Source organism: Rissa tridactyla, chromosome Z (genome assembly GCF_028500815.1).
Source record: "Rissa tridactyla isolate bRisTri1 chromosome Z, bRisTri1.patW.cur.20221130, whole genome shotgun sequence".
Lineage (NCBI taxonomy): Eukaryota > Metazoa > Chordata > Aves > Charadriiformes > Laridae > Rissa > Rissa tridactyla.
In genome coordinates, this window is record NC_071497.1 from 51,695,873 (window position 1) to 51,709,500 (window position 13,628).

At 38.9% G+C, this 13,628-nt stretch overlaps 1 protein-coding gene across 2 annotated transcripts in view; it reads left to right on the plus strand.

Annotated features, from left to right (window-relative positions):
- BNC2 (basonuclin 2) overlaps window positions 1–13,628 on the plus strand; it is a 336,762-nt gene that overhangs the window by 299,509 nt on the left and 23,625 nt on the right. For both annotated transcript variants that reach the window (XM_054185907.1, XM_054185908.1), the window contains exon 5: window positions 8,353–10,319. In XM_054185907.1, the coding sequence (XP_054041882.1) occupies window positions 8,353–10,319 (1,967 nt within the window). The remainder of the gene's footprint in view (window positions 1–8,352; window positions 10,320–13,628) is intronic.

Consider the following 13,628-nt stretch of genomic DNA (forward strand, 5'->3'; position numbering starts at 1 on the left):
TTGGTGCAGTCCCTGTTAGGTTGAGCAAGGATGTCAGACATGATTTGCTTGTATTACCACATTGTGTATTGGGGAAGGTCTTGGCTGAAGAGAGCCTGGCTGTCTCTCGTGGCTGTGTGTATTGCAAACACAGTACCTTATCAGTGCTCACTGTGAGTATTTCCTGTTTCTCATAAAAATTATGTGTCATTCTTTCAGTGTTGGTGAAACTGAGGCTCAGAAAGAAAGGCTTAAGTAGCTTACTAAATTTACTGAAAGAATACCACAGCATAGAAAATGTAACTTTACTTCTCGGTGAGTTACGCAGCACTGACGCCAAACAGTAAAACCACAAGTAATTTCAGGGACTGGTAGAATCAGGGCAAATTTTCTTACATGGCATACCAAAATGGGCAACTATATATGCAAAAATTGGTGAAAATGAGTATGAAGATCATTCATTGCTATGGTTATGTACATGCTGCGCATTTCCTACCCACTTACATGCAAAATTGTGTTGTACAGTTAATTTATAGCTGGAATTATTTCAGTGGTTTGCCATGTTTGTGTCTCTGTTTACATCCTATCCTGGAAAGCCCCCATGGCACCTCATGCAGTCTAAGATGTTTGCCTTCATATGCTGTGTGCTTGGTGGTTTGATTGCCCCTAGGAGCCATGTCTGCCTAAGGGCAAACACTCTGTTACTTCCCACAAGTTAGTGGCAAAGCTTCTTCAGAGACATTTCAATGAATTTTCCACTCTCTCAAGTTGTAGAGAAGCAAAGGTATCGAAATACTCCTCTATACGTGGGAGTCTAAGGTTGTGGATCTCAAAGATGTTTAAGGAATTAAAATACCTAATTTCTATAAAATCTTGGTATTCTACCGTTTGATGAGTGTGAGGAAAAGATGCCTAACCTTCAGTGTGCATTAAAAATGTTTTTGTGACCAGATACCATAAAGCCTGTGGTTACTCCATGTTAACTCCTCATTTAGGAAAGTCTTTAGAAATCTTTTGAAAGTCTCAAATAGAACTGATGGTGAAGGGAATAAATATTTGCATTTGAAAATTTGTGCAGTTCTTGGGGGGAGAGGGCAAAATACTTGGGAAGTGGCACTGCTATTTCAAAACAAATGCCAGATAATGAGATAATGACAACTGCTGAAAGATGACTTTGGATCTTCTTAAATCTCCTGAATCAATATACATCCATGCTAACAGGAGTTCCGTGGTTATCAATTAGTGAGAAATTTTGCCATTTAATAGTTGTCACCAACATGACAGCTGAAAATCAAAGCAAGTTTTTTTGACATCATAGGAGTTATACCACTGTAAAACTAGTAAATGCAAGAAGAGTATCAGGCTCTGGCTGTGCTGAGATTCTTTTCCTCCAAGTGTGGACAGAGGTTTACTGTGAAAAAAACTTGTTGGGCACCCGGTTGTAAAGAGGCTTGATGTAGTTGCTGTGATTGAATAAAGCTCAAACTGCTGTCATTAAACACATTGTAACCCCACAGTGTTCTGTCAGTTTTAAAAATAAAAATGCTCTATGCAGTGTTATTCAGAAAAAAATAAGAAAAAATCATCGTCTTGTGAATTATACATTCTTATCTGGTCCGTAATCAAGAGCATTCCATAACAAAGTGAATATTTTATCAAAAGTCAAACAATATGTTTTAAAAATCAGAAGAAGCATTTAAAACTAGTGCCCCTGCATCCTAATAGTTTTACTGGAGGTGCAGGGGTGAATACACATTCATGAAGAGCAGGGAAGAAGTAAAATTATCGTTTCTTTTCTGAAAACAGTGAGAGACTCTCTCCCCTACCCCAAGTTCACACGGATGCTTTATAGTTGACATTTGACAGTGTCATCATCTTTCAGGGCAATGCTTTCAAATGTATTTAAAGGTTGGTGAACCTGAAAAATGAAGAGGCGTTCTGCAATTGGGGTGCCCTATGAGGAAGTTCAGTCCCTGGAAGGAGTCATGCAACTCCTGAAAGGAGTCATCCAGTATTTTCATACCCCTCCCTGCAAGTTAGTCCAGAACGAGTGCTCCAGCAGGTTGCTTGTGCAGGGGTCTGTGCTGCTGGCATACGTCTTTGGGATGAGATGTAAAACAGAGGACCTGCATACTTTTGGTCAGTAAAGACCCTGTAGGCCATTTAGCAAGAGCGTGGGTGGTTAACGGCAGTGTCCTGGCTGGGTTTCAGCTGCGGTTATTGCATTCCACCTCCTTACGTTCCATCTGCAGTTTCAGCAGGACATGGTGTTCCTCACTTTCACTCTGAAACCGTTGAGCAGCGCTCCTGTGCATCATTACACAGCCGCTGTGCTCTACCATGGTGGTATGCCCCTGATATATATTCAAACAGATTTGGCTCCACATCATGTTTCAGGGCTAAGTTATGTCAAAATTACTTTCCAACCTGGTCAGTGGAATTACTCTGGATTTAAAGTGCAATTGCTACGGATCTAAAGTGTAGCCAGATTTGACCCACTGTCTACATTATCAGTTAGTAAAGCTCACAAAGGTCTTTGGGAGTCCTTTTGGTCAAAATGCAAAGATCTTTGCTGCTGAACACATAAGGAGAGACCTGGAGTTTAAGGAGTAACCAGGGCAAGTACTGTTACAAACCTGGCAAAAAAAGTAAATATATATAAGCATGCATATAACTAAATAAAATCTCCAGCATGTTACTTTTCATTTGAATATATACTGCCAGTGTTGTTCTCAGTGATACTTTGGGGAAAGACAGGCTGCTTCTCTTCCCCTGCGGTAACATACTGGTATCCTCATGCATACCCTGTGTCTTTGGGGCAAAGAAAACAATGGGTAAAAGAAAGGGGGTGTCAGAAAGGAAGAAGATCCATTGCTTTTGCTTTTTCTAGCAGAGTGGAGGCTGCAGTGAAGCCAAAAGATAAAGATTTCCGTTATTGACTTAGAACTCGGTAGTGCTGTGCTGCGTTTGTTACTGCTGCAAGAGTGTAACTCAAGGAAGGGACTGCTGACGCTTAAACATGAGTTTGTTTTCATATGGTTTCAGTTGGTGAAGGGGGGCTGGTGGGAGGTGGATGAGAAGTGATGGACGAGGGGGAAAAAATTTAACCATGGCTCTTTGCAGGCTGGGTGTGTTAAATCTCATATCAGTTGCACATGTACCGTCATGGTGAGTGAGTACACACACCTTTTCTTCATGTTTACAGGAGCAAAGGTGGGTTGGGTTCAGCATGGTAAAAACATCTATCAGGAAAATGAGGATATGACTGTATGTCTGAGTGTACATTTCTATGGGAAACTAGACACAGGGCTTACTTCTGTCCTAATCTGTACTAATGTGGGTCGGTGGGCTGCTGCACACTTTTGGTAACTTCTACCCCAGGAGTAGTAGGACTACCCATAGTGTAACAGCTTGAAATTTAATTGGGAAACAGAGCGATGCTCCTGGGAAATTCAGCCAAATAAAAACAACAAACCCTAAATCATGGAAATTATGTAGGCTTTTCTTTATTAGAAACAAATGTTGATTTTTTTTTTCTGTCTACACCCTAATTAAAACCATCCTCTGCAATTATAGTATGACCAAATGAATATCTTTCAGTCTGCTTTTCAACTCTTACAGCTGCACTCAAAATGTTTCTTTGAGATCAGCTAGGAAATGTATAGCTCTTTAAGAAGGGCTTATAGAAGAAAGATTTGTCATAAACACCAGGCTTGCTTAATTATTTAATCAAATGTGTATCAACGTAATATTTTGTAACATAGATACTTAGCTGATATGCATCAAAGGCAGTAGTTCATGGCGCATATGCAAACTTGCTAAAATATGAAGGCTAGCTATGTGTTTTTCTGTGTAACTTTGCGTGGTTCTCGGAAGTTATCACAATGGTGCCCGAAAATAATCCTTGAGTGCTTCCCAGAACATAAGGCTTGTTTAAGAAGCAATTCTAACTTTTTTAAATTTTTCTATTAATCTCAACTCTTAATCTCTCACTGTGTAGTCAGCCAGGTGTATATATACATTTTACCTATGCCAAGAAGTTAATTAGTAAGATAAAAATGGAACCACGAAATGTCTGTAGTGTGTATGTGTATGTACATACATGTGTCCGTGTGAGTGCAGACATACAAAATTACCTGCAGGTAGTGCAGGCACAGGAGTCAACGGAGCTTCTCACAGAAAGTGAGAGTTTAAAACAACTGATTTCATAACAAAAATTCAAGGTTTACAGTGTATGTGTATAGTGTATGTTTGTGTAGACTGTCCTTATTTTCTAAATAGGCAGTTTATAAATTAGGAGGTTTTAAAGCTGAATTGAAAACTTGAAATTTGTAAAGAGTAAAGGACCTCAGGAAATGAAGACTCATCACAATCCTCCCCAGTTAAGCTCCTAAAAATGATCTTTGTGTCCACCTTTTGTTGTAGCCTGTTTGTGTCATCCAAGATAATGATCTTGACACCCGTAACTTTTTTTATCTGACCCAGAAGTTTAAGACGAGATGTACCCTAACATCCTGACACATCTCTTGCTAACATACGATCAGCAAAAATCAGGAGGCAGGTTCCGGGTGATTAACCATGACATTGCTCTATAGATCTAATGTAGTATGTGTGTATGTGAATCCCTATCTATGCAAATAATAGTCAAGTGTGTGCTTAGAGTTAGAAAAAGATTCAAGATTATGTCTTGTATCCTTGGAGGTTAGTTTAATATGATTTAGAGATTAAAAGATTTTCTCCATCTGAAATGGTGAGAGAGCTACCCACACATATAAAATAAAATAAAAATAAAAACAAGGCTGGCTGGGCAAAGAAGGACAAGCATCACAGCATGCTGTAGGGATTGGGCTTGTCTACTGGCTGTTTTAGAGCTGTAAGCGTGCACTGGTATCTCTATACTCACTGACTTCCTTGTACACATTGTCACAGGAGGCTAGGTTTAATCAGTTGTGAGCTGAAAAAAGTAATATAAATTGGAACCTTTTGTCATGAAATATTTAAATATGGATATGATTTAATGGCTTTGGGGAGAAAATTTAACGTGAGAGATTGTAAGAAACAAGAAATCGATTACATGTAAGAAAGGACTTGAACCTCTAATCAAGTATTACCATATACAGAGAGATCCCTAGCTAGTTATAGCTTAATTCAAAGGGGATAATGGTTAGATTTTTTTGTTAATTTTAAGTTTTATCAAAAAATGACATTCCTATTTGCTCTTTATCTAGTTTTGCATAATAAAATGATTTATGGGAAACCATCACTATGTAAATATTGAAGCATATGCTACTCAATATCCATAAGTAGTGGGTTTTCTGTGAAATACAGGCATCTCTGTGATTTTTCTTAACTTTTGCTGGGGGAAAAAAGCCAAACAACTTCTTCCTGAAAATTGCCAAGATATATAGTTCAATATAACTTGTAGGAGTAGGCAAGCATCATTTAAGAGCAGCGTTCTGATTCCCTGCTGTTTCTATGACAGCGAGGGTAAGCCCGTGACAGTCACACCCTTGACTGCCAGTTCCTCTGATCAGGGGTACTTGGCGGCTGCTGAAGGTCTGGCCCTCCTCTTTGCAAATCCCGAAGCTAAATGAAACAAAGGGTGGTGGCGTCTCACTGAGAGGTGGCTCCTGTAGCCAACTGCCGTCTTCTCCCAGCGAAGCTGTGGAATAACTCCCCGCAAGCATAGTGGGAGCCCTCGCGTTGAGATGACAATGTCTGCCAGTTCTGTGCATGCAAAGAGCTGGGTGCGGTGCCGCCAGGTGAGGGACTGTGTGACACCACCTTCCACTTACATGTGGGAGTCTGTTACAGGATCTGTACCTACTCTTCTAGTGAGTTATTGTCCTGCTGGCTGTATTTAATTTTTATTTACTTAAATATCCATTTTTGTAAAGCATCCATCTGTTACATAAGCCTGTGAATGATTTACAAATTAAAGCAAAAACAAAACAAATTACTACCAGTAGTACATTACAAAGCAGCCTGCGGCTGGCTGCAGACAGGAATCCTAATTCAATACATGTAGGCAGTGTAAATTAGACGATGTTAGTTCCATCTTCAAACAATGCAAGTTACAATTAGAAGGAATTAATACTTGTGGCTTGGGATTAGAAATGTGTGCGTATAGATTGGGTTAGAGGTGGCAACGAAGGCCTAGAGACCAAAATCTGAACTGAGTCTGGTTTTGCAGTTCCAGGTAGGGATTACTCAAATGTAGAACAGGTATGGTTGGTGGGGAGAAGTTCTGGGAGAAGTAGGTTTAAGAAGCTCTAGGTCACACTCACAGGGAGAGTAGCCAGAGTTAGTTGGATGGGGAAAAAAATACAGTCTTAGAGCTTTAAAATGTGAACCTGTCCTTTAATTGTTTGTGGTGTTGGTGGTTTTTTTCTCCTTCCACTTGCCCCATTTTGATGTTCTGGATGATTTCTACTATATAGCACTGACTGCCTGTAATATACTACTCCATCAGAAAGGTAGAACTGGGAGGGCCTAGAAATGAGACATGGCCACAGTGCTTAAAGGTGTTCAAAGGCGGGGACATTTCCTGACTAATGCTGCAAATCTGGACCAGTACCTGCATCATGGTGTTTCCTTCATCACTGTGTAAATACATGCTGGACATTTTCTGCATAGAGATGGTTTCTGGGGCTTTCCATCTGTATCAGCTGGGTAAGATTTTCCATAATTAATTGCTGTGAGTGTTTCGTAGTGTTGTAGCCTTTGATTGTGAATGGTCATGTGTAGAGCCTTTCTAAAGGTTTTGCAGTCGGATCTAAGGTACTGAAACATACATGGCTTTGACCTTTGTCATTAACTATGTATCCGGAGGGGTGACACAGATGAGAACTGAAATAGTAAAATGAGCTGTAACCAAATAAATATATGCTTTACTATTTGGGGCAAATTGCATTTTCCAGTACTCCAGAAAATGTGAGGGGAGAGAAGAATCAGTCCTCTGAGGACTGAAGATAAATAAACAAATAAATAAATAAGACCTGGTCTGGGGCTGGGGGTGGGGGGGAAGAAAGGTATTTGCAGGCTTCATAATCAAGCAAGAGCTAGTGGTTTTTGCAATAGTGTGTATTCCAAAGTGTTCAGATGAAGTTCTGAAGCTGAGATCCAAGATTTTAAAAAATCAGAGACAGTACGGAGGAGTATCTTACAAGGCTTTCATACTGTTTAATGCATGAGGAAGCATTGGAATAATTCTGGTTTGATGGCTTGCAACAGTGCTTGTTGGTTATAGTTACTGTGCTGGTGTTATGTCCAGCATTTGCCCAAAAGTAAAGATGCCAATAAAACGATGTATTCATTATATAAGTATTTTAATATGTTTTTATCAATACATGCTGGAATGGATTGCCTGACATTACATTGCAGAATTTTTAAGTCCTACCTTCAGGCAAATCTCATGCTTACTAGCAAAAATGAAAGTGTGAAATGCTTTTTAATGTATATTTAACAACAGATAGTCTAGTGATTACTGATGTGTATTCTCTCTGGATTTTTCCCTTGCTATCAGAAGGCAATGTTAAGAGACAACATTTTTACACATTTATGCTATCTAGATCCATCAGATGCTTACTTTTTACGTATTTTTAACTGTCATTTATAACAAGACTGCAAAGAAGTCATCTCTTAAGTCTAAACCATACCAAGATTGGACACTTACAATCAATTGGCAGGAACAGTCCAGTTAGTCTTAAAAACAGTGTCCGAATTTCTACCTTTTGATGCAAGTTTATAATGAAAGTGTGTTTCAGTAGTGCTATCGGAGGTGGGGTGAGGGGGAGAAAGGAGTAAGGTACAAGTATTATGTGCTATTTTTAAGACTTTTTGCCTTGCATCAAAATTTCTTGTGAGATGGCCCATGAGTGTCTTCAGTCTTACATCTGCTTATATTTAAGAAGCAAATCTATCAAATGCATTTATTTAGCTTTTTCTTAAAGTGTCACCATTTAATAGAGATTAAGGTACATTTTTCTATATTTTACAATGGAGTGCACAGCAGCAGTTCATGTTTTACGGTAATGTATGCTAAAAAGTAGCATTGTACATAGATCACTGTTGTTAAAATAAAAGTACTGAAAGCATTTTAGATCACAGATCCCCGTGGTCTACATTTTGTTTGCTCTGACATCATTAAACTCAATCTGTTTTACTGACTGTGACTCTAATTACTATGTTTGCATGGCTGGAAAGTCTGCATTTTTTGGTCGAGTTCTATTAATGCTGTTTGCATGTTGTTTTTTGAGCTTAGTGTTTCATGTTCAGGCAGCAGAGCACCTTCTGTTGAATTCAATAATTATGCAGAATCAATAAGTTTTTTCTTTGTGTTTGTCTTTGTTGTTTCTTTGATATGGCCTCTAGGACGCTGCAGGCAAGGTGCTGGACCGCTGGGCCATCATGTCCAGGGAAGAAGAGATCATTACCCTTCAGCAGTTCCTGAGATTTGGAGAAACCAAATCCATTGTGGAGCTGATGGCAATTCAAGAAAAAGAAGGGCAGGCTGTGGCTGTGCCATCTTCAAAGACAGATTCAGATATAAGGACTTTTATTGAAAGCAATAATCGCACCAGGAGCCCAAGTCTCCTTGCTCACCTGGAGAATAGCAACCCTTCCAGCATTCATCATTTTGAAAACATCCCAAATAGCCTTGCATTCCTGCTTCCATTCCAATACATAAATCCAGTCTCGGCTCCGCTGCTGGGGCTGCCTCCAAATGGCCTCCTGCTGGAACAGCCGGCAATGAGGCTCCGTGAACCAAGCCTTACAACCCAAAATGAATATAATGAGAGCAGTGAATCTGAAGTTTCCCCTACGCCTTTCAAGAATGAGCAAACATCCAGCAGGAATGCTTTGACCAGCATCACAAATGTTGAGCCTAAAACTGAGCCAGCCTGCGTCTCTCCTGTTCAGACACCTACGCCTGTCAATGATTTATCGAAAACAGAACACACTAAAAGCTCGTTCCGCATTCACAGAATGAGGAGAATGGGGTCAGCCTCCAGGAAAGGAAGAGTGTTTTGCAATGCATGCGGCAAAACGTTCTATGACAAAGGTACTCTAAAAATCCACTACAATGCCGTTCACCTGAAGATCAAGCACCGGTGCACTATTGAGGGCTGCAACATGGTCTTCAGCTCTCTCAGAAGCCGCAATCGCCACAGTGCTAACCCCAATCCCCGCCTCCACATGCCTATGCTAAGGAATAACCGCGACAAAGATCTAATTCGTGCTACATCAGGTGCTGCCACTCCGGTCATAGCAAGTACAAAATCCAACCTAACTTTAACAAGCCCTGGGCGTCCACCGATGGGGTTCACCACTCCCCCTCTAGATCCTGTACTACAGAACCCTCTTCCCAGTCAGCTGGTGTTCCCAGCTTTAAAGACTGTCCAACCTGTTCCTCCTTTTTACAGAAATTTACTTACTCCTGGAGAGATGGTGAGTCCTCCAACCTCACTCCCTACCAGTCCAATAATACCAGCAGTGAGTGGCATGGAGCAGCATCCCCCTCCTCCTTCAGAGTCATCAGTACCTTCAGTGCTGATGCCCACCCCAGAGCCTAATGCTGACCTTGCCCCCAAGAAGAAGCCAAGGAAGTCGAGTATGCCAGTTAAAATTGAAAAGGAAGTTATCGATACTGCCGATGAGTTTGATGATGAGGATGAAGAGGTGAATGACAGCAGCACGATGGTGAATGACATTGGTCATGACAATCACTGCCATTCTCAGGAGGAAATGAGCCCAGGCCTGTCTGTGAAAGACTTTTCCAAAAGTGACAGAAGCCGATGCATTTCCAGACCAGACATAAGAAGGGCAGACAGCATGACATCAGAAGACCAGGAGCACGAGAGAGACTATGAAAATGAGTCGGAGTCGTCAGAGCCTAAATTGTGTGAGGAATCCATGGAAGGTGATGATCGCCTCCATGAACCTGGTGAAAAGTCTATGATGCACAGTGACAGACCAGATGAAAACCACAATGACTCTTCCAACCAGGATGTCATTAAAGTGAAGGAAGAGTATACAGACCCTACATATGATATGTTCTACATGAGCCAATATGGACTGTACAATGGAGGCAGTGCCAGTATGGCTGCCCTTCATGAAAGTTTTGCTTCTACATTCAACTACAGCAGCCCTCAGAAGTTTTCCCCAGAAGGGGAAATGTGCTCCAGCCCAGACCCCAAGATCTGCTATGTGTGCAAGAAAAGTTTCAAGAGTTCCTACAGTGTGAAGCTTCACTACAGAAACGTTCATTTAAAAGAGATGCATGTCTGCACAGTGGCTGGCTGTAACGCTGCGTTCCCATCACGGAGAAGCAGAGACAGGTCAGTAAATATTAATTTATTTTCTACATTATTAAATGTGTTGAATTATGTAAGAATAGGCAGTTTAGGATATATGAAGAAACAGAGAGATGCACAGTAATGACAAGTGACAATTGTGTTCCCATGACATTGAGAGAGTTTTATCACTTTAAGATTTTCATTGTTGCTTGGCATTCAGAATAGTATACTTTGTGCCATTCTCTTAAGTGACTGGCTAGATAATAAATGTCGTTATTCTTTCTGTGTGCCTGTGAACATGTGTATTGTACTTCTGTTTATAAGCTGCAGCTTTTATTACATTTATTTTCTTCTCCCTGCAGCTTTTAAAACAAGAAAAGCTGCTATTAAATATGTAGTAAATTATATACAATACAACTATCTTGATGCATGCATATCAAAACATAGAACTAGGAAGGAGGGGAAGGGGTGGCTGGACGGTTGGATGAATGGATGGAGAGAGAGAACGGAAGGACTGGAATAAAAGAATGCTTTCCATCCCCATAGGATCATATAAAAGCAAACAGGAAGCATTAGAAGACTATTCTTTCCTCTCTTCAATTTTTAAAAGTAGCTGCTATTTTGTAGCGGGAACAAGTAAATATTAAGAAAATAGTTGTCTCTTTCTTTAGTAGAACTTATGCACCTTTCTATCCACTATGGTCATTTAGTCTACTTTTTCTTCTTTTCTGCATGTGGGTAACTCCTTTCCCCACTGATGGGAATTATGCACACTCAGAGAAGAGAGGCTAGACCCCTACATATTTTTAAGATCAACAAGGGTATATTCTGCTGGCCCTTCAGATGACATCATGCCCTAGCTATGCTGCATCAATGCTGAAACAGTTGGGCTTAAACAGAAGCAGCTGGTCCTTAAACTCATAGGTTTGGGGTTTTTTTTTATACACTATTCTTTTTGATTCCTGAGGAAAAAGTAATATAAATGGAATTTGTCAAGGTGGTAGGATAACACAGTTATTTCATACTTGTGGATAAAAGCTCTTGCATGTGATGATGATCATATTGTCACATAACAAAATCTCTCTGGTTCATGAAGCGATGGCGAGTTGGGTCATCTCTTTTCCTTTACTTGTGTTTCATATTTTTCCATTAAGTTGTAAAAATTCAGCAGACACAAGAAGGAAATTAAACCTAGCTAAACATCTCACACACAGCTTCTTTTTTTTTTTTTTCCATTTAAATTGATGTGGTTTGAAAGTGAATATATCATGTCATATAAAATGAACGCAAGTTAGTGTTGAGGATACCAAGGAGCCAAAACTCACTATTTTGATGGAGATTCCAGTCCCCAAATATGTCATGTCTTCTGTTACTATTTATGAAGTCTACTAAACAGAAAAACAGGAATACACATAAGAATACAACTTAAAAACAGCTAAGAAGGACAATCTAGAGTTTGCATTTCAGTAGGATGAAACCCCTAGACATGAAGCAGGTAAAACTAAATTAAGACTCCCTTCTTGGGGTATCCAGATAACTTTTATGAGACTTGAGTTTGACAAGGGAAGCATGTGAGTCAGTGCCATAATCTACGCTGAGTTTAGTTCCTGAAACTGCACAGGTTTTGTTAGTCAATAATTTGGCTTGTTTGGTGTTATCTCAAATGAATCATGAAACGGTAGTCATGTACTAAGCAAAACAGCTTTGTATTCGCATGTGAAGAAAGAAGAAGCTAGCTTTAGGATTTGGAACTTTATGCAATGTATTAAATTTCATCGTGAATCCATTGATAGATCATGCTAATACTAAAGTTAGCATAGTAGGGATTTATATGTTCTAAGAAAGGGATGACTGTAATGACATACATAAAATATTTCTGAGACAAGAACATTAAAAACGGGTGCATTTTGAAAATATTTCGTGAACTATGTAGGATACTCCTATAAAGCTTATTGAAAGCAAGCCATAAAATAAAAATCTGATTCAGGAACTTGAAATGCAGGCTGCATATTTAAAGATAAAATTATTATTTATGTGTCATTTTGAGTTGTGTAAGGTACAAGACTAAGTTTTTATATAATGCAACTAGCAACATTCAGAATATGTTTCAGTTATGTGTTGCACTTGGAATAAAATAAATGTGTAGGCATATTATATCATTTAATTGAAAAGATCTAAGAATGGTTATACACTTCAAAAAATTCAAAGGTGTGGTACGGTTTCTGTGCCCATTCAGGCTTCATGGTTTTGTAAGTTCATTAGCACTCCTGGTTTGCAACAGTTGCCTGGAAATGCCTTGAAAGAACCAAGTAACACTCTCATGGTTCTTGATAATTCTTTCAGATACTTGATCAAGAAACATCTTTAAAACTTTCCTGGGCTATCCATTCTTATCCAGAAGTGCAATGTATAGCAATTTGCAGAAGTGAAAGCATATGTACAGCATATAAAACAAAGTGGATGAAATATTGAAGTAAACATTTTAAGCATTATTTTCTAATATTTCCTTAAAAGAAAAAAAGTTTTTTAAAAATAAAGTTAGGAAGTAGAAGTTTTTTTGTGGGTTGCTTTGGTTTTTTTTGCAAACTGTTTAATTGCCCTAAAGATTTTTCCATTCAGATTTTTATTTTTTGATGGTATTCATTTTGGATATACACATTTATTTTAGAGAGAGTCATTACCTAAGTATACCATTTCGAGCTTTTCAGATTATGGAGAGCACCTCAAAGATAACTGGATAGCTGAATTAATAGCATTGTAAAGTGAGAACTTCTTCCAGCCACTTAAATCAATTTCACTTACAAGCTCAGAAGCATTTTGCTATTAATTGCTGTAGAAGAAATAAAAAATAGCTAGCTAAAGCACACAATAATAATTCCTGGATAATATTTGTCATGTAATGGTGTTCCATTTTGGACACATTATAAAAAGTCTGTGTGATTTGCTTGTGTTGTGAATCACACTAGCTAGAGAAGCTTAGAATTTCCTTGCTTTGAAAATGAAAATTAAATAATTTTTTCAGTACTAGCTTCTTAATGAAATTAGACATAGCTTATAGAGTCTTATGATGTTATTATCTTTATTTTTAGTCATTTTATTAATAATATTCTAGTATTGTATTAATAATATTAATCCTATTAGAACTAGTTAGAGATCTAAAACTCATAACTCCAGTTATGTTCTAAAAGAAAATACAAGCTTACATGTAGATAAATAACATAGGTTTTTTTTAGAGGCATCTGGTATGGCTTAAGACCTTTTCCAATGCAATTCTAGTTAATCAAAGTCTTGAATATATTCACGCTGTCCTGTACGTACACAAAACTCCGAATTGTTGGCAGTGGGTGGTGT